The following is a 27,543-nucleotide window of genomic DNA, read 5'->3' as shown; positions in this document are numbered from 1 at the left end:
TCTTCAGCTGTCGTCTGAGAGGACGTGACGCCGTAATCCAGAAGAAACTCTAGAAGCTCTGCTCTGGACATCCAGAAGCGTTCACCAGACCTCAATGCGTCGTGTCTACATCAACCCCCGGCAGCCCCATTAATACACTAAAAAAAGATTAAAACCCACTGGAGTCCGTGTACAGCTCTGTCAATTTCACGGTAATAAAGCTAAAATATCACGGTGCCTTTAAATCACGTGTGTTTCAAAGTCCTGAATTAATACGACTCTGAAAGGACTGAACAATTCTGTCAATTTAGAAATTGATCCGATCTGGTGACTCAGGCTGAAACGTAAAACAACTTTATTGTCTTTGTTTTTAACCAATTTATAGAAATATTACAAAATTAGTACCATTATATCATATAATAATTCAAAATGATGAATATACAGCAACAAAAAGCTCAAAATAAAATGGAACTGAATCAGACAAGCTTAACATTACATTTTTTTATCATGCTATGTGTTCACCAAAGTTCATTAGTCCTTGTAATTTTGCACTGAAACATGAATTTACATCAGTGTGTTGACAAAGAGGAAAAGCAAAGATTTAATTCATTCTAATTGTTTCTAGAAGCTGTTCAAACACATGAAACACAAATAAAACACGATTTGATTTAAATCTCGTGTGATGAAGGCCAAACATTTTTCATTCCACAGAATCTCTGAAGATTTAGCAGCTTCATCGTTCAATCCACCTTGCCAGTCTCTGCAGAGTCATCAACCACCACCACCAGTATCTGAAGATGCTGATATCTGTAAATTATTCAGATTGACCTCGCAGCCGGGTCAATCACGGTTCAGCCGGTACACGGCCCTCGTCCAATCAGCTTCCATCAGTGAAGACAGTCAGGATCGGTTCCAGTCCCAGCCGTCCAATCACCATGGCTTCAATAATAACTTTATTGACTTCACAGAATTAATAACTTTATTTACTGAGCACCTTTTAAACAGGGTTTACAAAACGAACAACTGCAGGAAACTCAAGAAAACAATAACAGGAAGTTAAAAAACATTCACAGTGAACCTAGTAAATGAAAATGAGAACCTGTCAATACTCCGTTCAGGAGGGTGTAGTGGATTTCTATCTCGTAGTATAAATACTGTGTTTACTCTGCGAGGTTTTCTCTGTGGTCACAGCTTTAGATTGTTTGAACACTTTTATATCTAAAAGAACATAAATCTGTAAAATATTAACTTGCGTTTTTTTCCTCAGAAGTCCTTATCGCCAGAGGCTTGTCCCATGTTGTAACCCGCTAACCCTACCAGCAGATCGATCAGAAGGCAGGCTGTGTGTGGTGGGAGTCAACTGGGAACAAAACATTAGCTTACTGGTGAACGTCAGCACCTGTAGCTCCTATCAGTCATCTATGAGGACGGCGTCGCGCTATTGGCCTGCTTTCTCATTTACTGCTGGCCGTGTACATTTTATTTGTCTTCAGTAGTTTGGAATCCAAAGTTCATTTTTCAGCCCACACACGAGGCGTGTCACGCCCAGCAGCTAAACATGGACAGAAAATATTTGTGTGTTCATATATGGTAGAATTCCTAATGATGCAGTAGCTGCCACGCTAAGGATTTGTTAATATCTTCTATTTATTTATCGCTGTGGTGCTACTTGGACGTCGTCTGTGGCGTGTTCACGTGAGACGGGAGGAAGGGCAGGTACCGGAAGCACCTGTAGCGTTTAAACACGGCGCCGCACAGAGGGATGTCGTAGCAGGACGTGTCTGCGCCGCGGCCGCCGTCTTCGGCGCCGTGCTGCCAGCTCCTGATGCCTCGCTCCTCATCGCTGCCTGAGAACGAAACGACCATTATTATGGTCCAGAATGGTCTCTTTTGTTTCCCTCTGTTCGTCACCTTCGGCAAAGGGGTCATGACCCCAGAATGTGACCCAACCTGTGGTCACGTCTGTGTCAGGGGTACCTGACATAGACTGTTCCTGTTCTGATGGGGTTGTTCTGCACGGGTCTATGTGTGGGGGTAAGATGGGCGGCGGTGTGGTCACAGTGAGGGTGTTAGCATGTTTTATCACGTGTGTAAAGTCCACAGGTCATGTCAGTACAACAAACAGCAGCAGAGTGTCTTCATGTGTGTGTCCATGTGTGTGTCCATGTGTGTGTCCATGTGTGTGTCCATGTGTGTCCATGTGTGTCCATGTGTGTCCATGTGTGTCCATGTGTGTTCATGTGTGTTCATGTGTGTTCATGTGTGTGTCCATGTGTGTCCATGTGTGTCCATGTGTGTCCATGTGTGTGTTCATGTGTGTGTTCATGTGTGTTCATGTGTGTGTCCATGTGTGTGTCCATGTGTGTGTTCATGTGTGTGTTCATGTGTGTTCATGTGTGTGTCCATGTGTGTGTCCATGTGTGTGTCCATGTGTGTCCATGTGTGTTCATGTGTGTCCATGTGTGTCCATGTGTGTGTCCATGTGTGTTCATGTGTGTGTCCATGTGTGTCCATGTGTGTTCATGTGTGTGTCCATGTGTGTGTCCATGTGTGTGTCCATGTGTGTGTTCATCTTACTCTTACATTTTGTTTACACGTCATGTGTTAGAACACAATCCGTAGACGCACTAAAGCACCACTAAACATGTCACTCCGTCCCTCGTCACAGCGGTGACGTGTTGTGATGTCAGTGTTGGCGTGTTCGTCTGTCAGTCCACCAAACGTCTCCACGACCGTTCAGACAGAACAATGAGACTAAAGCACACGACTCAGGCAGGAGAGGGGAGGAAGATGAGATGATGACCTTGAGAAAACTAGGTCAAGGTCAAATTTCAACTTTTGTTACACTCAGGAACCAGATAAGATAGGAAGAGGAGGGAGAAGGCCGGTGTGGGTGAGACCACAGATCACAGGGCTGGAAATGAACGTTTTTTCCTGGTAGCACTGGTGCTCCCAGATGTAGACGTTAGGAGCACCAGCAAAGACTTCAGGAGCACCCCCCCCCCAACAGCAAGGCGCACGTGCGACCGAAATGGGCACAATTTCGAGCCCTGGATCACTTTGATCTACAGCACAGCTTTGACCTGAAGGTCTAGTCTGGGACCACGTTCAGGTGGAATGTTAGAGTCTGAGACTGCCTGGGTTATTATTGTTGTTATTGTGTTGTTGTTGTTGTGTTGTTGTTGTTGCTATTGTTATTATAGTTGTTGTTGTTATTATAGTTGTTGTTATTGTTATTATAGTTGTTGTTATTGTTATTATAGTTGTTGTTGTTATTATAGTTGTTGTTATTGTTATTATAGTTGTTGTTGTTGTTATTATAGTTGTTGTTATTGTTATTATAGTTGTTGTTGTTGTTATTATAGTTGTTGTTATTGCTGTTGTTATTGTGGTCGTACCTGGGATGGTGTTGTCCAGGACGAACCCAAAGAATCCTCCGATGAACATGTGTGTGGTGAAGAGCACTACGATCACCTGGTCCAGCTCTTGGACTCCTTCAGAGACAGAAGATGATTACTGTCATCATTAGTATTGACTAAAGTATCTAAAGTAAAACCTCTGTTTGAAGGAAATCCATTTGTCACGTTTAGACACGTGTGAAACCGGTTCTCCTTCTGGCTCAGGGGCACTGTGACGCGTTGGAAGCCAGGACTGAACCAGCGACCTCCTGATAATGAAACCACTCTCCCTCCATCAGCAGCGGCTTTCCCCCTCCACAGGTCAGGTCTGACTCGACCCGCTAACGCACACAGAAACGACCCCGACAGCAGCTACGACACACAACACACCCTGCAGGACGTGGTGACGGATTATCCACACAAACCCTCTGAACGGATGATAGCAGCTGATGGAAGCCAAACCACTCAAATCTGTGTTTGCTGACCCTCTGAACCACCAGCGGCGCGGCGCCTCCAGCAGAAGGCTGTTATCTAGAGAACGACGTCGCCCACTCAGGATAATCCAGAGACAACACAGCACTCTCATTTCATTTCATCCACTTGAATTATGAATCGCGGTGGCGGAGATACCACAGATGAGTGTTTCAAAAACGGCTCTCAAAATATGCTGTGATGGACTTTTTACCTGGAGGCCTTATTTATATTCTGAATGTACTCTTTCTGTCCACTTATTGATCCGTATTTGGAGGCACTTAATAGATGCATCAGTTTGTATGTTTTTAAGAGCTACAGCAAAAAGCAAATTTCCCCTAGTACACATGTGTCAAACTCAAGACCCAGGGGCCAAATGTGGCCCTTTACATCAATTTTATGTGGCCCACGAGAGCATAAAAGGTTCAAACAAATAGGTCAAAGTGTTACTTGACCAAAACTACATTTCCCACAATGCAGTAGTTCACCCCATTTTAACTCTGACTAAACGTTGTGAACAAAGTTAACGTCCTAACTCGTGTCTGATGTTATTTTTCTTTATTGATTGATAGTTTGATCCTTGATTGATGGAGTTCTGTGGGTTTAATAACCTGACAAATGAAAAGGATTTATGTTAGAACAGAGAAACAAACAAACATGTTTTTTCTGTCTAACTGTAATGTTTGGAACTAGAATCAGTCAGAAATTCAGTTATTTAACATTAAGGAGTAGTTACATTTAGTTACATTACACTGAGTTACATTTAGTTACATTTATTAGTTACATTAAGGAGTAGTTACATTTAGTTACATTACACTGAGTTACATTTAGTTACATTTATTAGTTACATTAAGGAGTAGTTACATTTAGTTACATTACACTGAGTTACATTTAGTTACATTTATTAGTTACATTAAGGAGTAGTTACATTTAGTTACATTACACTGAGTTACATTTAGTTACATTTATTAGTTACATTAAGGAGTAGTTACATTTAGTTACATTACATTGAGTTACATTTAGTTACATTTATTAGTTACATTAAGGAGTAGTTACATTTAGTTACATTACACTGAGTTACATTTAGTTACATTTATTAGTTACATTAAGGAGTAGTTACATTTAGTTACATTACACTGAGTTACATTTAGTTACATTTATTAGTTACATTAAGGAGTAGTTACATTTAGTTACATTACACTGAGTTACATTTAGTTACATTTATTAGTTACATCTGGCTTTTTGATTACAGCCGTGATGCTGATGTGGCCCCCATCATGTAAAAGTAATAAAACATGTGATACAAACAGCTTTGAATGTTATTTCTAAAAAGAGTTATTTAACATTAAGGAGTAGTTACATTTAGTTACATTACATTTAGTTACATTTATTAGTTACATCTGGTCCTTTGAGGACAGCCGTTATGCTGATTTGGAAAAGAGTTTGAGCGGTCCCCAACTTTTTCTGTCAACAGACCGGTACCGACTGACCCAAAAAACCGGTACCCATCAGGGTTTGGGGTCCAGCACGTTGGGTCGGTCCTTTTCCTCGGCCTTTGGTGCGAGTCGCCATTCGCACGTCCAAGTCCCTGCTTTGAATGAAGCCCACGAGCCAATAATCTGACTCATGAATTTCCATTCCTAACTTGATCACGACATCGACGCGATGCGATGCTGATCCATCCAAACGTGGAGGAAGGAAGTCACTTCAGGAAGACCGAGTCAAAAGTTCACCCCACCACTGAGCTTTTCAGTCCCACAGTCTGAACATGTTAAGAACCTGGAGTGTTTACAAAGGACGCCGACAGGCCTCCTCTTGTGTGGCGCTATCAGGACCGCGGAACAACTTGTGGGGGGGTGGGGGGGCAGGAGTTCTATATCTGAGCAGGGCAGATTACAGCCAGTGACATGGCGACTCGCCAAGAGGATTGGGCGCTAAGCAGCCTAGACCTGAGGAAACCAGACAGGCCCTCATGACCAGTGTCGCTGGATTAGCACTTTCCTGGGCAACCCGTGCATCACATGACTCGCGGGATCAAAGTGTTATGTCTGCAGAGATGAGCTGTTTAATCTTCAGGATTGCTCTTTGATGGCACTTCTAAGGTGATGGCCACAACATGCAGTCTGCAGCCAATCAGGGTCTCCTCAGAAGCTGGAAGTCATCAGTTGATAGCCATCGATTGGCCCCCTTTGAGTCTAAGACATGCGATTGATTGGAATTCTGCCCGTGAAAAGACAATCATTCCCTTAATGCATCCACTGAATGAATGTTTGGTGGAACCGCAGCAGAAATCAGTTCTACCTGTTGGTTCAGGACTCCAGGTGGGCTCAGAACAGCGTTCCCTTCTGCTGCCTATGTGTTTAATATTTAGCTATATGAAAGTTATGACTGATGACCTGTCCAACCAACCAGGAGCAAAGTAATGAAGAGACATCTGCCGACTTGGTGACCCCAAGATCACTGTGGAACACAGGCCACAGCAGGCATCGCTAAACTCAACGTAGCCCACGGTTCACCTTCACTTTACCAGGAAACACGTCCTACTGAGACACAAAATTGCTTTTACAAGAGTGAACCGGCGCGGGTGGAACGGCCTCGTGAAACCAGCGGTTTCTAAGTTGTTGTACAAGAAAACTGACTCAACAGAGTGTTTGAGGTAGAACACAGGTGAGTAGGTTCCCTCCATCTCTGGCTGACCAAAGGAGGCCAAATGTTTGCCATCTGGGCCGGGGGGGTCGGAGTCACACCCTGGTTGCATTAGAGTCTACCTGATGTGAAGTGAATCAAATCAACGTTTTAAATTGTACGTGAACTGTGTGTCTGGACTGATTCCTCTGCCTGTCCATCAAACAGTGGTGAAACAAATGAAGTGACTAAGACATAATCCACTGCAATGCAATCTCCACCGGTGCCATTTGTGTCCACGGGAACACACAACCCACACGGTGGCATTACTAAACCCAGTTTAACCCAGATTTACCCCGGGTGGTGATGTGTGAGAATTTGCCCTCTTTCACCTGAGCACACTAATTTTCTCCGTTGAACCTTGTGCCAGATTAACATCAGGGCAATTTATTAGAAGATTCCCTCAATCCCTTCTGCTCAGTGAAAAGAGTCAGGGGTGTCACTCGGGATAAAAGCCCCACCGGTGCAGAACAGCTGCTTTACCCCCAGATGGACCAATGAGGCTTGAACCAGTGACCACACCTGACACTTCGGATACCTGTCTGACATAAAACAAACAACAATGGTGTTTTAAAGGAGTTTCCCCTCCAAATGTGTTTGGAGAGGCGTCTGCAGACGCAGGTAGATCTGTGTTTGCCATCTGGACCAGCGGGATCGGATATGCCTGGTTTTAGGAGCTTAGGCTGGCAGGGTTGCTGCCACCTCGTCTAATCTGTAAGCGGGGCAGTGGGTGCCCCCCGGCCCCGGGGGCTCACCGCCGAACGTCTGCAACGGTTTCCTGCTCGTGTCCCAAAGCGGACGTTTGAGTTGGTCCAACTCCGTACTGAAGATCCAGAGGAATGACCTGTTTATTCCCTGTTTCGTGTTTGAATTCACATGTTTTTAGTCGTGGGCGTGGCTTATCACAGTGTTTGTCACAGCAGATCCATTCAACACATGGTCAACCACTAATGTGTGTGTGTGTGTGTGTGTGTGTGTGTGTGTGTGTGTGTGTGTGTGTGTGTGGGTGGGTGTAGAGGCAACAAATCCCTTCTGCATACGTTTGTCACGTCTTCAACTTCCCGTCAAAATGAAGAGTTTCGTCAGTTTTCTTTACTCTTCCTGTGAACCTTGATCATAAAGATGGACGTCGTGTCCTGATTGGACGATTCAGGTCCCCCAAGATCTTCAGACTCACCTTAAAGGTCAGGGCCAAATATTTTTAGGTAGCTGGGAATAGTTATAAACAGTGTCGATGCAACCATCTGTGCTGCTATTTGTAGGGATAAGGTGTGTGTGTGTGTGTGTGTGTGTGTGTGTGTGTGTGTGTGTGTGTGTGTGTGTGTGTGTGTGTGTGTGTGTGTGTGTGTGTGTGTGTGTGTGTGCAGGTGTAATCACCCGTGTCAACAATGCCAGGATTGGCCTGAAACCAGGTGGGCAAAACGAGGCCACTGAAGATGGAGAAGCCGAGGATGAGGAGGTTACGGGATGAATTCAGCTCCACGAACTGGAGAGAAAGAGAGATTCTGGTTCGTTAATCTGTTCATCTGGATGAAATCTCTGCGTTAAAACACAAATAGAAATAATCTGATGCCTGGAGAAGGACACGATGCAGGTGTCTGGTGTTTGGTTGTGACTCATCATACTTGTAGTAATACCTGTAGTAATACCTGTAGTAATACCTGTAGTAATACCTGTAGTAATACCTGTAGTAATATCTGTGTGTTTTTCTTGATTTACTTTTGATTGTTCTTCATTCATTGTCACTGGTTTTTCTCCAACTTTTGCGTCTTTTTTGGAGGTGTGGTGATAATCAATCAATCTTTATTGGTATAAAGGCGGAATCACGCAGGTGAGTCTCGTGATGAGACACTCGTGTGAAATCAAAACATAATAGTGATTTCTGGGTTCAAAATTTAGATGGAGAAATGGAAAAATTGTGACTATTTTTGTTGAATGGAGGTGTATTTAAAGCTCGCGTCCCAGGGACACACGATCGTGCACTCCTGTCAAAAAATGAGCGGCAAAGACGCACGCAACCTTGAACCAGTGTGATTGTGCAGGAGCGTTGCGTTCAGGTGGAGTGGAGGGGGTGTTTGCTCACTGGGACGTGGGGGTGAAGCCTCAGTGTCATGTCTGATCTGGACCTGCAGACCTGCTGCTCTTACTTTAATCACACACGCCCGTCTGGTGCCAGGAAACAGCATTACTGCTGACCTTGGCACACTAGGAAGCATGTTTTCTTGGCGTGTTTCCTGACTACACGACAACTCAAAGTGTTTCTGCGCCGTTAGAAGGTATTACCTGTCAGGTGTGTTTGACTTAATGGCCTCCAGCCGTCTCCTCACTGCTCTGATCGCTATGTTTGAGGTATTTAGAAGCTAACTCCATCATCTTAATGGTCCCGTTATTCAATGACATCGTCCTGAGTGCTGCAAACAGTCTGAGCCAATCAGGATGGCCCTGTCAGAACAAACACCTGCCGTCAGGTGGTGACAGACTCTTCTTCTAGCGTTGTGCTACAACTCCATCCAGGAACGACCCCGTGGACTGAAACCCAGAAGCAATTTGATTTGACAGCTTCCTGAATCTCAGCTGATGCTTCGCTGAAACATGTTTTTCAATTAATGAAGCGATTATCTGAGATTACAACCTGTTTGTGTATTTTTCTGAACAAATGTATTTTTAAAGTTCATTACATCCCATAAAGCGGTGATGTATTGTTATTGTCAGTGTCCGTCCGTCTGTCCACCAAATGTCTTCACAACCGTTCAGATAGAAAGATGAAACCAAAAGCACATTAGTCAGGCAGCAGAGGGGATGGAGATGAGACGATGACTTTGACCTTGAGAAAACTTGGTCAAAGTCAAATTTCAACTTTACATTTTTTTGCACATATCTCGGGAACCGGATAAGATAGAAAGAGCCAGGCCCGGGTCTCGAGCTCAGTTCTCTGGTTCCGTTCAGGGATTTTAATTGTTATTTGGACCCAACAGACGCTTCACATTCACACACATCTCTTTTCTTTCTGTGATCTGAGCTGGTGATAAAACACCAACGTGGTTTTTAGTGTTGAGTTTTCAGTCTGAGTTAACTGACAACACTCTGAAGAAATACTGATATTTGCCTGTCTGATTCATGTCCCTGATGGAACCGCATCAACATTCAAATGTAGATTTTTACATCGTCTGGTCGTCAGTTTTCATACATTCAAATGTTACTGGTTTCCATTTGGTTCCAGTCCATCCATCTGCCTCTGGTAACTGTCTGCGTCTGATGCTTTGATCATCGTGAAAACCAAAGCAGTTCATTTGGTTAAAGGCTGATTTGAAGCAGTCCAACGACAGACTGACTCATTATTACAGCGACCAATCACAGCCAGATCAGGGCTGAACCTGTGGCCCCTGAGGCTGATGGGATGGCTCCACACCAGAGGAATAGGAAGGAAAACAAGGGGACGTTTACGGACCGCCCCAAACCCCCCCACCGGACCGTTCCATTGGTCCTACATGGTAACAGGTGATGATCCTGACTGGGAATGAAGCCTATACATCATGTATGTAAAGGTTCTCAGGTGATATGAATCAGTAGTGAAGTCTGTTCACCTGGAGGTTGGACAGCCCGACTGCGGCGATCATCCCAAACATAATGAGGAACATTCCTCCGATGACGGGCGCCGGGATGGTGATGAAGATCGCTCCGAATTTCCCAAAGACTCCCATGAGGATCATCAGAATGCCGGTCGTCTGGAGCACCAGTCTGCTGCCCACCTGGAACCAGAACGGGATCTGTCATCATTCCCAGCATGCTTTGTGATTCCCACCGGGACGGCGTGGGGACAGTCAGCTGTTTTATTGCTGGTAGTTTTCTGCATCACTAACATCTAGCGTGTAGTTTAGGATGAAGGATGTAGCAGCAGAGCATCTCAAGCTAACAGCTGGCTAAGCTAATTTTCCAACATGCTATTTAGAACTGGATGATAAAGGGAGAGAAATCAATGGAACCTTAAACTCCTGCAATTATTAACCAATCACCTCTGAGCCACTCCCATTGAGCTCCAAACAAGCCCCGCCCCACACCTCTAAACGCACCGTTAGCTTCAGTTGGTTAGCGGTCAGCGGCCTTGACAGCTGTTGGCATCATGTGACTCTTATTATCTGCAGCAACGGACTTCACAGGAAGCAGCTTTCATAAAAGTTTAATAAAGTTTAAGCAGCCGCCATAAAAGGTTTACGAGAGCACACCTGTCATCTCCAGAGGGATCGGAGACGACCATCAGTCAGGAGACGTGAGATGTTTCTGATGGATCTGCAGACCTGGTCGCTGTGGTTTGGGGGTCGGTGCTGTCGTGCTGCCCGTCTGGGGGTAACGGGGTGCTGTGGGCGTTATGGGGTAAACTGGGTTTGTGCTGAAGGAGCGGCAGAGGCGTTAAAAAGCAGGTGTTTTATGGCGTCTGGCCGTTAGCGTGTGGGACAGCTGCCTCTAGCGTGTTTAAGGCCAGGCTGTTCACAACAACGGTGGTTATTTCCATTGAAACTGTTGTTCCCTCAGCTGACCCTCTCTCCTCAATGTGAACACCAAGATGTAAAACCATTATTCATTTACATTAACGCTCGACAGATGTTCAACCCCCATAAATCTGAATTATTAGCATGCATGCCAAACATGTGTAGTCCGTGACTCATTTAGCATGCTGTGTGTTTGGAGCACGTGTGACTTCATCACATGTGCAACAGTAATAAAATAACCCGAGTGAGCTCTCATGGCGTTAAGGAACGGAATTAAAATTATAGACGAGGTTGCCGTCAAGCTAATGGTGGTAAAACGTTCCGCGACATATCAGAACGTTCACCTCCGATGCAAGCCTGTGCATAGTTCTGTTTTTATCTGTTTGGAAATGTGTGGAGGAGCTGATGATCGGAGATAATAAAGCACTTTGTGAGCCATGCGTGCTTCTTGCCAAGTCCCTGAACACAGTTCAGCACAGTTCACTTGAGTTCTAGTTGTAATAGAGCAGAACCCAACACAGGAAGCAGGATTGTTGGGTGTAAGTGCCGTGGGTAACGCTCGGCTACAGCTAAAAGCTGCTCACTCATTCAGACAGGAAGTTCCAAGCATCTGTCTGTCAACAACCAGAGAGCTCCTGAATGCTGGGATTGAGGCGGATCTTTGGCCATAAATACTACATAAAACAAAAAATAAGGCTCCACAAATCTGCCTGTCGTCACCCCGACTGAAGGGTGACCTGCGTTCACTTCGGTTCATCTGATGGTGATAAATGTTTGTGTGGGGCTTCAGGACGAGCCTCTCTGGTTCTGGGGGTTTATGTTCCACCAGCATTTGGATCAGACGACCCCTGAGACCTTCAGCCCGGGACACCAGGTGGTGTCCTACATGCCTGGAATGTCTGACGGGGGTAACCTCAGCACCAGAGGGGATCCAGGACTCCCAGGGGCGCGAACACAGAACCACTCCCCACCTCTAAACACTATCCTACATCTGGGCGAACCAAAGCGGACGCTGTCCCGTACCTTAGTGATACCCAATGCGGCGATGTTCTGGCTGTAGGACGTGGTTCCGTTTCCAGTCCCCCACAGCGCAGCCAGGATACACCCCAGGCCCTCCACCGCGATGCCTCGATTTATGGCGTGACTCGGCGGCGGAGGGGCGCCAGACAAGCGGGCGCAGGCGTAGTAGTCCCCGATGGATTCCATGGTAGACGCCAAGACGCCCGCCATCATGCCCAGCACTGACGACACGCTGACTGTGGGCACACCCCACTGACCTGTGGGTAAAGAACCGGGTGTCACAGCGTCGGACATAAATCACATTTACTGCAGGATGTCGTTTCTGATCTTCCACCCCAGGTGTGAGACCTTATGGAACGTGTACCGACTCTGCATTGAAGATGGTTTATGACTCTTTCTAAGAAGTGATAAATATTTTAACGCTGCCTGAACAACGAGCCAACCGCCTCCCAGGACCCCCCCACCACCACCACCACGCTGTAATGTGTTCACTATACACCATCCCATGACAATGCCCCGCCTGCCGGGCTGCACCGTCAGCGTTAGCGCTCGCTGTGAGGGCTCACCTGGGTACGGCAGGTAGATCCAGGGGGAGTCGACCACCGCTTGCACGTTGATGTCGGTCCTGGCTAGGAAGCCGTACTCGTCAGATTTTGACGGAAAGACATCAAAGACGGTCAGTAAGAAGCAGACGAACCAGGCGCCGCACATCCCGAGCAGCGCCTGCAGACACCATCAACAGGAAACACTGAATATTAACCAGCGACGCCCCAACACATCCCAGGTGGTTTATTCGCTCTCGACAACTAGCCTCATTTAGCCTGCATCGCTAACACGACCAGCTAGCGTTGTGGTTGTTACTGAGCGTTGACATCTTTCGACGTCTCCATTGGACCTGGACGGGGTTCGGGGGAGAATCGTCTGCAGAACGCTCCAGATGCTTTCAGTTCTTTATCAAGAGAGTTGAAGCTTTCAGGGGGGGGGCTTCTTGACCCGACATGAGCGACACCGCCCCCGATAAATCACTCCACAGATGAGCCCCGAAGCAGAGCGGGGTCACCTGCATTCATCCTTTACTGAGTCATCACTTCATTAACCTGTACATAATGCTGTCACCTGCTTTCACAAGTTCACCGAGCGTGGTCAGCAAACGTGAAGCCGAGGTGAACCCTGGAGACCAGCCAGGAGAGGACTTCCTGCCTGGAACCGGGACACGTGTGGGTGAACCCCCCCCAAAGGATGAGAGAGTGTGCGTCTCGACTTGACAGCGGCTTTCATCACATTGTCAAATCTACACGTATGTCCTGAAAGATTGTCTCCATCTACTTTGAATTAGTTGCAGAACACGGGAAATATACGTGTACATGCGTGAGCATGTTGTTTTAATCGTATGCATGTGGAGGAAAACTGTTTCTGCTGATGATATCTCTTCAACCACCGTGTTGACATCGGTTTTCATCGGCGTGCCAACAACAACTGTCATCAGGATGAAAGAGGGAGAGGATGGATTCGAGAATTATAAACAAGGAAGATGACTTTTTGCCCCCCCCTGAATAATTAATCAGGAGGCTGCGCCGTGGACGATCAGAACTCACAGAGAAGAGCTTGAAGAGCGGGTACTGGAAGACCTGCCACTTCTTATCCGTGTAGGCGATCAGTGGAACGTCGACTCTGCTGAGGTACTGCGAGAACAGGAGGATCAGACACACCGTCCTGTGGGAAAACACAAGACGATCTTATTCCCTCCCCCTGAAGGCCTGAGCGCTGGCTCGCATCCATACATCCAGACGCCAACAAGCGCACACACGCCATTTTTCACACAAGTATGAAGAAATAACCAGGTTCTGGTGGAGTGAAGGGGGATAAGTCACGCGTGACGGAACCATCGGTCCATGAGCGGACTGCAAAGACCGGATAGAGACACCATATCGGGTGTTCAAGTCCCTTCCATGGCCACAGGGGTAGAACATCCAGCAGACCACGTCCAAACATCTGTGAAGGAACATCCTAGAGGAAACACACCCTTCTGGAGGAAACACACTCTTCTGGAGGAAACACACTCTTCTGGAGGAAACACACTCTTCTGGAGGAAACACACTCTTCTGGAGGAAACACACTCTTCTGGAGGAAACACACTCTTCTGGAGGAAACACACCCTTCTGGAGGAAACACACTCTTCTGGAGGAAACACACTCCTGAAGCTTGTGGAGGGCCTTCCCTGAAGAGTTGAACCTGATGTGGCTCCACCTTTTGGAGCCACATCAGGTTCAACCCTTTGACTCAGGAATGGGATGCGACCGGTGTTCATGTGTGTGAAGGCAGGTGGGCGAAGGTTTCTGTTGTCATCAGGAACAAACATCTGATGATCTCACTTTATATCTGAGCTGTTGCCGTGGGACTCGAGCAGCTCCGCCCGTTGTCATGTGGTCTGGACTTGATAAATAACAACAGGAAGTGAGGTGATTAAAGCTGGACTAGACGCAGACGTCTGTGGAGCAGGAGGAGAGACGCCCGTCTCCTGACAGAACTTCCTGAACCTGATGAAGAGCGTGGTGGAAGATGAAGGACAGTCGTCACGGCGCTGAAGACGGATGAGTAGGCTTCAGAGGCCAGCGGGGTTTGAACTGGTGCTGGAGAAACTCTAGAGGTTCTAGGAGGGTTTTCCCAGAGATGGATCACTACACCTGGAGGTGTTCTAGGTTGGGATCAATTACTTCCTGCAGGAAGTACTTCCTGTTGGTGAGGAAGTGTGCATACCGCAGTGGAACGTTGTTGGATCGGTTTGAACACGGTCAGAGTTGGAGGAGCTGATGTTGAGTCCGGCTTCTGTGGTGGAGCAAAGGTTCTGTGGTGGAGCAGAGGTTCTGTGGTGGAGCAGAGGTTCTGGGATGGAGCAGAGGTTCTGGGATGGAGCAGAGGTTCTGTGGTGGAGCAGAGGTTCTGGGATGGAGCAGAGGTTCTGTGATGGAGCAGAGGTTCTGTGGTGGAGCAGAGGTTCTGGGATGGAGCAGAGGTTCTGGGATGGAGCAGAGGTTCTGTGGTGGAGCAGAGGTTCTGTGGTGGAGCAGAGGTTCTGTGGTGGAGCAGAGGTTCTGGGATGGAGCAGAGGTTCTGGGATGGAGCAGAGGTTCTGTGGTGGAGCAGAGGTTCTGTGGTGGAGCAGAGGTTCTGTGGTGGAGCAGACATTCTGAGGTGGAGCAGAGGTTCTGGGATGGAGCAGAGATTCTGGGATGGAGCAGAGGTTCTGTGGTGGAGCAGAGGTTCTGTGGTGGAGCAGAGGTTCTGGGATGGAGCAGACATTCTGGGCTTGAGCAGAGGTTCTGTGGTGGAGCAGAGGTTCTGTGGTGGAGCAGAGGTTCTGGGATGGAGCAGGGTTCTGGGATGGAGCAGAGGTTCTGGGCTGGAGCAGAGGTTCAGGAGCAGGGGGCGCTCATCTCCATCTTTTGGATTTCAAATGTTCTCCAGTCTGAAGGAGGAATCCTGTGTTTTAACAGATGTTAAGACGTATTTATGTTCCGTCCCATCATGCATCAGCTGCTCATCCTCAGGCTTTCTGGTGGCGAAACTGTAGATAACCCCCCCCAGTTCTGTTCTAAACTTTATTCATGAATGTATTTTAATAATATTTCATTACTATGAATCTATTTTAAGACGACAATTACATTTTATTTTTTAATATAGAACAGAGAAACGTCTCCGTCTCTGTGGGTCACGGGGGTTGCTACGGGCTAATAATATATGTTTCATCCTGATTTATTGCACAGTAACATGATATTATGTGTTTTAACGGTTTATTCGTGATTTAATGATTCTTTAATGTGTTTGTGGAGGAAACACAAACACATTGTGTTACAAACCCCACCTGATTTTTTATTTCAGGTGGGGTTTAGGTGGCATAATGGAGAAGACTGATTTTATTTGGGTGTCTTGTTCTCATTCACTCTGAACGTGAACAAGATGGAACCTCTGGACACGCTGGGGATATTCTGGGAGTTTTGGTAAAAAATCTGCCCGAGGTGTGATTCAGGAAAGCCCTGGGGGGCAGATCTGAGCAGCAGGTCTGGTCCGGTTTGGAGCCGCAGAGCAGGATTGTGTTTGATGGTGGGGGGGTTCAGGTGCTGGCAGCACTGAGGGAGTTGATGATGGGCGAGAACAACCAGGCCTGTCAGCGTGAGTGTGTGTGTGTGTGTGTGTGTGTGTGTGTGTGTGTGTGTGTGTGTGTGAGGGTGTGTGTGTGTGTGTGTGTGTGTGTGTGTGTGTGTGTGTGTGTGTGTGTGTGTGTGTGTGAGGGTGTGTGTGTGTGTGTGTGTGTGTGTGTGTGTGTGTGAGGGTGTGTGTGTGTGTGTGTGTGTGTGTGTGTGTGTGTGTGTGTGTGTGTGTGTGTGTGTGTGTGTGTGTGTGTGTGTGTGTGTGTGTGTGTGTGTGTGTGTGTGTGTGTGTGAGGGTGTGTGTGTGTGTGTGTGTAGTGGGTGTGAGGGTGTGTGAGGGTGTGGCAGAATGAATCCCACCTGGTCTCTCAGCTCATGCCTACACCTGTGTGAATGGAGACAGATGGGGGGGTGACGTGGTGTTTGGGGGGGTGGCATCGAAGCTAATTGTAATGTTAGCGGTTAGCATCCATATATGGCAGCAGGAGCTGGACCGACCCTGAGTCTGAGACGTTAATAAAGACAGATCTGATGGGGGGGGACACGAGGAACGGTGAGATGATGGATCACTGGGGGGGCTTCAGTAAATCTGAAACCCCCGACAAGCCTTAGTGGAAAATGATAAAGGACTGAATAACAGCCCCCCCCCATCTGATAAGCCTCCAGATAGCAGAGGGCCCACTTACAGCGCGGCGACCCCCCACTGGCTCCCAGACTTCCTCCCCGCCTCGATGAACAGCGACAGGCCGATGAGGCTGATGGTGGGGGCGATGGTCAGCGGGCCGATGTACCTCAGGACGAACCCCACCAGGCCAGAAAGACCCAGGACCACCTGGAGGAAGGAGGCCACCAGGATGGCGCCCTGGATCTGTGGAGGGGGGGGGGCAGGGTGGAGGGGGGCAGAGGGTTTCATAGTTTCATGTTGTTTCAGACGTTCATTTGCATTTTGAACCCGTTCTGCTCTCATTGGTGGATTTACATACATTTGTCTGTCTGCGTTGGTTTGAACCGTTTAGTCTTTATTCCATTTAAATCGGGGGGGGGGGGGGGCACATCAGCATAACGGCTGTCCTCAAAAAGGACCGACCCAACATGCTGGACCCCAAACCCTGATGGGTACCGGTTTTTTGGGTCAGTCGGTACCGAAAAAGACAGAAAAAGTTGGGGACCGCTCAAACTCTTTTCCAAATCAGCATAACGGCTGTCCTCAAAGGACCAGATGTAACTAATAAATGTAACTACATGTAATGTAACTAGATGTAACTACTCCTTAATGTAACTAATAAATGTAACTAAATGTAACTCAGTGTAATGTAACTAAATGTAACTACTCCTTAATGTAACTAATAAATGTAACTAAATGTAACTCAGTGTAATGTAACTAAATGTAACTACTCCTTAATGTAACTAATAAATGTAACTAAATGTAACTCAGTGTAATGTAACTAAATGTAACTACTCCTTAATGTAACTAATAAATGTAACTAAATGTAACTCAGTGTAATGTAACTAAATGTAACTACTCCTTAATGTATCTAATAAATGTAACTAAATGTAACTCAGTGTAATGTAACTAAATGTAACTACTCCTTAATGTAACTAATAAATGTAACTAAATGTAACTCAGTGTAATGTAACTAAATGTAACTACTCCTTAATGTATCTAATAAATGTAACTAAATGTAACTCAGTGTAATGTAACTAAATGTAACTACTCCTTAATGTAACTAATAAATGTAACTAAATGTAACTCAGTGTAATGTAACTAAATGTAACTACTCCTTAATGTAACTAATAAATGTAACTAAATGTAACTCAGTGTAATGTAACTAAATGTAACTACTCCTTAATGTAACTAATAAATGTAACTAAATGTAACTCAGTGTAATGTAACTAAATGTAACTACTCCTTAATGTAACTAATAAATGTAACTAAATGTAACTCAGTGTAATGTAACTAAATGTAACTACTCCTTAATGTTAAATAACTGAATTTCTGACTGATTCTAGTTCCAAACATTACAGTTAGACAGAAAAAACATGTTTGTTTGTTTCTCTGTTCTAACATAAATCCTTTTCATTTGTCAGGTTATTAAACCCACAGAACTCCATCAATCAAGGATCAAACTATCAATAAAGAAAAATAACATCAGACACGAGTTAGAATGTTAACTTTGTTCACTACGTTTAGTCAGAGTTAGAATGGGCTGAACTACTGCATTGTGGGAAATGTAGTTTAGGTCAAAGCACACTTTTGACCTGTTTATTTTTAGACACTTTGACCTTTCATGCTCTCGTGGGCCACATTAAATGATGTGGAGGGCCATATGTGGCCCCCGGGCCTTGAGTTTGACACGTGTTTTAAATGTTGGTCACATACAGTGTGTTTCCTCTGAGTGGGGGGGTCTGACAGACTGTTTATGGTCTGTGATAGCGACACAAACGCTTAAATTCCTGCGTTACCAGGTGTTACTGCTCATGTGGACGTTCCATCGGCCGCGCCACGCCGGTGCTCCAGCAGCTCCAGCAGCTGCCAATCAAACCCCGGGGGGCGCAGGGCGGGGAGGGGGGGGCTGAGAGCCGCTCCAGCCTTCAGGGCCACCCAGAACCTCCCTCCCTGGTTCCTCCCTGACCTACACCCCCCCACCCAGACTGCCTCATCCATCAGCACCATCACCTGACCAGCGTGGGATCTCCCCCACGCCGGCGTGGTGTGTTGAGGGAGCGTGTGACATACCTCACACATGCGTGTCATCCACATGTCGTCAGCGTGTCCCGGTGAACCGGTGGCGTTCTCCACGGACACGGGCATCTCTGCGGACGCCCTCGGGTCCGGACACTTCCACCGGGGCAGAGCGAGGATCGCCAGGGTCGGGGTCAGGAACGTCAAGGAGCCACCCTGGAGGATCGGTAACCTGAAAGCCAGTAAACACAAGAGGTCAGAGGTCACCGGGGATCCTCTGGATCTTGTTGCTGCCGCCTGAAGACGAGCCAATCGGTTTGTTTTGAGATACGAGGCGGTCTGACTTCATGCTGTGGTGTTTTCTTTGTGTTGTGCTGCACCCCATTCGTTTCTATACACTTTTGTGTGTGTGTGTGTGTGTGTGTGTGTGTGTGTGTGTGTGTGTGTGTGTGTGTGTGTGTGTGTGTGTGTTCTCGTCTCTCACAAAGACCTTCATTCCACGCTTTTGAAAACCAACAAAGATGAACTTCCTGATTCTTCAGCGTCCGGCTGTGTGTCTGGACTCATTTTGTCCTCGAAGCCTTTTCCAACATGTGTGGGAGGGAGTCGAGCAAAAGCTATTTGCTCAGGCTTACTGTTACCTACAGCAGCACTGGGGGGGCAGGAAGGTGTATGTACAGACCTTCACTGTATTGTACAGTACAGCGTGTGGGAGGCGGCTGCAGATGGAAGCATCGCCCCCCCCCAGGGGCGACAACTCCGGGATTTCTGATCCTTTATAAATATATGAACCTGCTTGAACAGAACAGAACCCAGCATCTGCGACAGAACCCCCCCAGAACCATCCTGAAGGACAGATCTGGTTTCTACTGTACAGCACGGGTCCCAGCATCCGACTGACTGACAGTCACCCCGGCGTGACCCCCCTCCGCCCCCCAGCGGGGTGTCTCCAGCTAGTTTAAATACTCTCATCGTCACAGGAAGTCCCAACAGATGTCCAGCAGGGGGCAGTATCGCTGACGGGTTACCTGTTGCCGACAGTCGTCTGCAGGAGGGTACACACCCCCGACACGAAGAAGATGGTGGAGATGAGCTGGCTGGTGGCCACGCTGTCCCGGATGCAGAGATGCTCCGCCAGGATCAGGGGGATCACCAGGATCCCCCCGAAGGCCAGGATGTAGTGCTGAGAGGAACCAAAGGACACAGAAACGTCAGGTGAGGGCCTGTCGGCCAGGTGTGGAGGATAAACACCTAAATCAAACAGCACCAGCATCAAACTGGTTAAATCTCGTCTCACTAGCGGGAACCCGTGGACACCCCACGGTGAAACAATGATATCACACACCAAACAGGAAACGAATGCATTGGTATTATAAACCAATCGCACCCGTCAGAGTTCTCCACCAGGGGGCACCGCATCCCGGTCTGACCCAGAACTAGTCAGCGTCTTTGGCCAGGAACATGAATGAATGAATGAATGAATGAATGAATGAATGAATGAATGAATGAATGAATGAATGAATGAATGAATGAATGAATGAATGAATATATAAACTTTATGACCCATAAAGAAACAGACAAATATCCAGCTGTCAGCAAGTTCAAAAGCGCGTCTTCGACGTGGCGCTGTTCGACGTCAGAACACAGCCGGTTTTAACTCCGTCTTAACTCGGTTCACATGTTTGAGATGTTTTTCCATCGTTCACATGACACCAATGCATTTTCTACAGATTCCAGCCTGGAGGCCACTTTTAGAAGGTCACGGTTTCACAGCAGACAAACCCAATAGCAACTTCCTGTTGTCCTGTCTGAGTCACGCGTGTGTGTGTGTGTGTGTGTGTGTGTGTGTGTGTGTGTGTGTGTGTGTGTGTGTGTGTGTGTGTGTGTGTGTGTGTGTGTGTGTGTGTGTGTGTGTGTGTGTGTGTGTGTGTGTGTGTGTGTGTGTGTTTGTGTGTGTGTGTGGTGGCTCCAGGTGTGTGAGTGGTGTTTCAGGGTGTTAATATGTCAGGGGAGACCTTCAGGTCCACATCAGGCTGAAGGACACCTCAAAGCTCTGGTCTCAAGTGATGGAGGATCTGCTCCACAGCTGAAGGACGTCACCTGAGCTGTGAACCTCCTCCTCCTTCTCACTAACAGTTAGAACAAAGAGCTTTCCTGTACATGAACCAGGTTGTTGTCAGGGGGTCGCGACCCAGAATTATTATGAGGAAGAAAGGGAAGACATCTTTCAGAGCTGTGGGGCCTGAACTCATCCTGGTCGTGTGTGGAGAACGTTCATGTTCATCCTTATTCCTCAGGTGGAGTTAGAACAGATGTTCTGTGGTTAGGTAGTCCACGTCTGGACCCGAGCCAGCCGGGCCGTAATTCTTTAAATCTTGTGTTTGTGGAGATCTCAGATGATGAATTCCTTCATCAGGCCTGAGGTCTGCAGACACACGGCTGGAGGAGAACGTCTAAACGTTCATTCTGGACCACACAGAAGCTTTGATCCATTATTATTTTCTCTGGTTAGATTCTCAGACTGAGATCAAAACTAACATCGATAAGATAATGAATAACTTGAACTAAAGGACTTCCGTTGCTGCTCTTAATCCCCACAATGAGATGACTGGTTCCAGATGTGTGACCAGTTCACAGAAATGAATGAATGAAGACAGGAAACCAGGAGGTCAATGCAGTTATTGATCAGGACACGTGTGTGACGGTTCGTCCTCCAGGCTACGCAGAACTAAATACTGGAGTCAGGTCAGACTCCAGGGGTCCAGTGTGGCCCCCAGGGCGTCTGGGGGCCCCACACTACTCTACCTGCAGGCCCAGCAGGACGCACAGGTACCACGGCGGCCGGTCGTTGATGGAGTAGACCAGGTCCACGCCCCCGTCTGCGGCCCCTTCCTGGGTCTGACGGCGTGTCGGCCCCGCCTCCAGCCTCAGCCGCGGCGTCTCGTCGCCTTTACCCTAAGAGGGCACACAAACACCCGTTATAGATAATAGGTCATATCAAACAGCAATAATAATAATATAATAATAGATTATAGTAATAATAATAATTATTATAATAATAATTATATATATATAATTAATATTATTATTACATACCAATAATGATAATATTATAGTAATTAAATTATTTCTATTATTATATTATTAGTATTGCTATTATTATTATTATAAAGCTACTATTATCATTGCAATTATCTATTATATTATTGTTACTCCTATTAATAATAATAATAATAATCTGTACTTTATTAATCCCTCTTGGGGAAATTCTTTTTACACTTCACACTCACTCAAGTACATATATGTGTACGTATTATGATATAATGCTACTCTATATTTAGTATAATAATAGATAATAGCAATAATTATAATATAATAACAGATAATAGTAATAACAATAATATGGTAATAACAGCAGCTGTTGGTCGGTTCAGTTTGTGGCGTCGACGTGTTCTCGGAGCGTGTGGAACCACAGCAGCCCTGATGAAGGAGCTCTGGTGGTCTTCGTCTTTTTACTGACACGTATGACCACCGCGTGTTTTTCAAGGTAGCAGCGTTTAATTTACATAAAGAAGTGGGGTGGGAATGTTTGAACAGCTGAAACACTTCATTCTGCACCGGGGGGCCACAAACATTCACACGGACCTCAAAGTTCTGCTCGGCGTTGATGACATCATTGGTTTGATAATTGGTTTTGCAGTTATGCAAATGATTGATAATTGCTGTACATTAACTTTAATGGTTTGCAGGCGGCGAACAGACGACTCTTTCATGGCGCAGCTGCCAAACGTCTTCATTGACAGCCGTTATTTATTTGGAGCTCAGGAAATAGTCTGGTTCCCACGAGTCACACGGCATCAGCTTCCTGCTGTCATTGATCGGGGTGTCGATCAGTATCAGCTGGGCACACAGGGCCTCTATCACCACCGGCCTCAGCCTCTGCAGAGCCATCAGCCACCCCCACCACCAGTGTCTGGACTCCACAGTGGGGTTTAACTCAGAGGAGATAACCCTCCACCAATCAGCAATCATGTCCTGTGAGGAAATTCTGTCTGTCTGCAGTTATTTGAGATGTAAAGGTCAGATCCTCTGGTCTTCAGGTCAGATCCTCTGGTCTTCAGGTCAGATCCTCTGGTCTTCAGGTCAGATCCTCTGGTCTTCAGGTCAGATCCTCTGGTCTTCAGGTCAGATCCTCTGGTCTTCAGGTCAGATCCTCTGGTCTTCAGGTTGGCTCATAATGTCGTGTTCTTTGTGTGTAATGGCGTGTGTTACACGGGGCGATCATCACGTTGATTTACGGTTGTTCTTCCCTCTGGAGATCCTCCTGGTGGTTGTCCTTGAAGTCCAGGTGTCCACGTCTGGAGCTGATTTATGACCTGGAAGGTTTTGATGAATGACCGTTTGAGCCTTTCATAAATCAACTCAAACTGCTGCTGAAACCTGAGTTCTGAGGGTAGGAGGAGCCACACAGGTACCGCCCGGCGGGGGCGACCCGTGGGTTCAGGTATTTTGAAGCGGGGGGGAACCGTCCACGCTGGGGTGTATTTCCACAGACAGCTGCTTCGTCGACACGACCTGCGTGCGCTTCCATCTTGTTATCTATATCCCAGAAACCACAGTAGAGAAGATGTGTTACCATGGCGACCAGACCCACCCAACCACGAATCACATCTGCAGAAAATCAACATTTACACGGGACAAGGCAGGGACGATATCGATTCACTTTTAGATTGTATTAGGATAACATCATCATCATCACCATCACCATCACCATCATCACCATCACCATCATCACTATCATCATCACCATCATCACCATCACCATCATCATCATCACCATCATCACCATCACCATCATCACTATCATTATCACTGTCATCACCATCATCACCATCATCACCATCACTATCATCACCATCATCACCATCACCATCATCATCATCATCATCACCATCACCATCATCATCACTATCATCATCATCATCATCATCATCATCATCATCACCATCATCATCATCATCACCATCACCATCATCATCACCATCACCATCATCATCACCATCATCACCATCATCATCATCATCATCATCATCATCATCACCATCATCCCCATCACCATCATCACCACCATCGTGATGATGATGGTGGTGACGTTATGATGGTGATCATCACCATCATAACCATCATCATCACCACCATCACCATCATCATCACCATCACCATCATCATCATCATCATCATCATCATCATCAATATCATCACCATCATCATCATCACTGTCATCACCATCATCATCATCACTATCATCACCATCAACACCATCATCATCATCACTATCATCATCACCAACATCATCACCATTAACATCACCATCATCATCACCATCACCGTCATCATCATCATCATCATCACCATCACCACCATCATCACCATCATCACCATCATCATCACCATCATCATCACCATCACCATCATCATCATCATCATCACTATCATCACCATCATCATCATCACTGTCATCACCATCAACACCATCATCATCACTATCACCATCACCATCACCATCATCATCACCATTACCATCACCATCATCATCACCATCATCATCATCATCATCATCACCATCACCATCATCATCACCATCACCATCACATCATCATCATCATCATCACCATCATCATCATCATCATCACCATCACATCATCATCATCACCATCATCATCATCATCATCACCATCACCATCATCATCATCACCATCAAACTCACTCCTTCACATAATAGAATGTAACAGGCGTCTCTGCACATGACACATGACACATACATGACACCATGGACACGCCTTACAGCCCACCCACTGACTGTCACAACAACAGCAGCCATGACGAAGATGATGATAATGATGAACATGAAAATGATAATGATAATGATAATAATAATATTAGTGATAACGGTAATAATAATGATAATAATGATTATAATGATGAACATGAAAATGGTGATGACAATAATAGTGACAATGATAATGATAGATGATGATGATAATATTAATGATAATGATGATAATGATAATGGTGATATTAATAATGATGATAATAATAATAATGATGATGGTGATGATAATAGTGTTTCAGAACCAGAGGAACACTGTGGGCTGTTTCCATCTTCATTCATGTTCTTAGAACACAAGTGGACTTCTATCTATTTCTTTACTTGACAAACGCCTGGGAGCGTCTGAGGACATCGTCCTGGGGGTCAAACATGACTTGAAGCATGAGATCTCTGCTCTATAATGAGAAACCCTCAGCGATGAGCACGAGGTGCTGATTTATTGAACATCCATTAAAAGTGAAAGTCAGTCCTGAGGAAACCCGTCTGTAACAGAAAATGTGCACAAATGTGCAGAACAGCAGCGTCTGTAATAAATCTAAACTAGCTTAACTCCAGGTTAGAGCAGCATGACAGAAATAAAACCTCCTGAACCGTTTCATGTCAGCGTTACGAACCCATCAGGACGGAAGACTTCCTCCCAAACTGAAGCACATTCACTCTATTGATTGTAGACGATCAATCAAAAGCAGCAGCAGCTAAAGGCAGGAAATCAGGTGCAGCGTTACTATCGGTGTAGGAGTCCATCCAGAAGGAGGGATGAAGATGGGGGGGTTTATGTTCCTACATCCTTTGAGACTGCATGAGACCTGAGTTTGGCCATTTGCTCCAAAGAGACTGTCGTACTATCAGAGGTGGGGGGTAACTCGTTGGTCTGATTTGTTTCTCTTTGAAAGCATCACATTCTTTGTAGTTCTTTACTTTTTTTCAACCAAACATTAAAAATGTTCACCTTGTGGTGGAAAGTTTGTAATATAACAAAATAATACAATAATATAACAAAATAACATCATCTAAGTGAACCAGAGATCTGGACTGTTGTGTGTGTCATATTATTCAGCTCTTGTGAAGGTGGCCCCAGGATGTCTCCAGGTCATGAAGATGCTGCATGAAGATAATTCCTGTTTGACCATATTTGGAAATGCTTGCATGACTGTGGGTCTCCTTGAAGAAGTTAGACACTGACAGAAGCAGCTAGCCAGATCATTTCATACACTGTACCTGAAATTAGAATGTATGTTTCTGCACAGGGTCATCCAGAGAATGTCTGCAGCAGATCCTCACAGGGGTCACGTGACTGATTATGTTATGTCATCAAATAGTTTTGTGAAACTGTCGACTTGATATTTCTGGTAACGTCTGGAGGTCATGACGTACCAACTGAGAGCCGTAAAGAACTGGTTGAAAGCAGATGGGCCCAGGTTAATACCTCCCCCTAGTCACACCTTTAGGGTATAAAAAGACATGTGATCCATTTCCTAGTTTGTACTTGAAGTTTTTTCCTGTACCCAGAATATTCTGTAACAACACACCGGAGGACTTCTTCATCGTCTCCAGAGCTCTCATCATGCTTAGATAAATATTTGTTGAACTTGTCTGTCTGTCAGTATCATCGATGATGTTATTGGACTCATACTCAACCTATTGATGATATTATTGTACTGCTACTCAACCTAAACTTGATTTGAATTGACAAAATAAATATCTTGTGTTTAACACACTGTCTCCTGTCCTTAAGAGAAACGAAACCCCCACCACAACCTTTAACCTTTGAACACTGCAGAAAGTCTTAACGTAATGTCACCAACAAGAAAAAGCGTCCCGGTTCTATGGCGACCGCGTTCCTGAGCAAACAGCCGGAGCTGCAGCTGCACACGCATCAAAAGGTCCTTTATGTGAGGGAATTCTGGGGGACTTAATCTGACGCCGCAGTCGGCAAACGCAGGTGATTGATTACATGTATCAATCCCAGTTTGGGTTCATCGTGGCTGCAAAGTCCCTCCCCAGGCCTTTAGTGGGGCTGTCAGAGACTGTACAATGAAGGGATAAGGCTAATAAATGACACTGTTTAATGAATGAATGATGGGGAGAAGAAGGGGGGGCCTCGCCCCGGCTTAGCTGCGTGCCCCCGTCGAGCCCGGCCTTCGAACCCGACACAAACTGCACGTGGACCTATTTCTCCAGCCTGGCTTTGGACCCGTTCCGTCCTGCGGAGCGGTGGCGTGTAAGCCGTTAACACTCCCCAGAGGCTGTGGTCCGACCCGCTGCAGGAACACGTCCCCCTTCGTCTGGGAATAAAACCGCCTCAAACTTTTTACCCATCTAAAAACAACAAAACTCACCCCAAACTCAGGGTCGACCGCCCCACGCTCCATCAGCCCCACCTCCACCTTCTCCTCTGCATCCAGACGCATCCTGATGGGAACGAGGTCCTGAAGGAATCCTGGGCCCCCTGACCCCCCGGGTGGACGCGGACCGCTGTCTCCAGAAACCTGCCGGTGGAGCCGCCGTCTCCTCGCTGTGCTGGAGCGTTTGTGGCCGTGGACCAGCTCCTACGTTTTATTTAGTCTGGCTGGTGGTCATGTGCTTGTCGTTGTGTGTGGACGGACACCAGAGGAGATTCGTCACGTCAGTCCTCCATCTGTTCTACTGCTGTAGATGCTCTAAAGCCGTCACCCGCGGCCAGTACGGGTCGTTTTTGTGTTGAAATGGAACACTTTACCGACAGATGTCACGTTTATTGATGTATTTATTTTATTTTAACAATTTTCATCTGACAAAAAAG

At 46.4% G+C, this 27,543-nt stretch overlaps 1 protein-coding gene across 1 annotated transcript; it reads right to left on the bottom strand.

The window, feature by feature from the left end:
• Positions 1-389: 389 nt before the first annotated feature.
• si:dkey-106n21.1 (solute carrier family 23 member 2) lies at positions 390-27,272 on the bottom strand. The gene is made up of 12 exons (XM_068312954.1): positions 27,101-27,272; positions 21,677-21,826; positions 19,900-20,054; positions 18,926-19,103; positions 16,875-17,056; positions 13,636-13,753; positions 12,607-12,763; positions 12,044-12,297; positions 10,118-10,282; positions 7,911-8,019; positions 3,378-3,473; positions 390-1,826 (listed from the first exon to the last, which is right to left on the bottom strand). The coding sequence occupies exons 1-12, from the start codon at positions 27,170-27,172 to the stop codon at positions 1,645-1,647; spliced, it is 1,818 nt and encodes a 605-aa protein (XP_068169055.1). The 5' UTR covers positions 27,173-27,272; the 3' UTR covers positions 390-1,644.
• Positions 27,273-27,543: the final 271 nt, after the last annotated feature.

Source organism: Antennarius striatus, chromosome 4 (assembly GCF_040054535.1).
Source record: "Antennarius striatus isolate MH-2024 chromosome 4, ASM4005453v1, whole genome shotgun sequence".
Taxonomy (NCBI): Eukaryota; Metazoa; Chordata; class Actinopteri; order Lophiiformes; family Antennariidae; genus Antennarius; species Antennarius striatus.
Note: the sequence above shows the minus strand (reverse complement) of the source record. Positions and strands in the feature narration are given on the sequence as shown.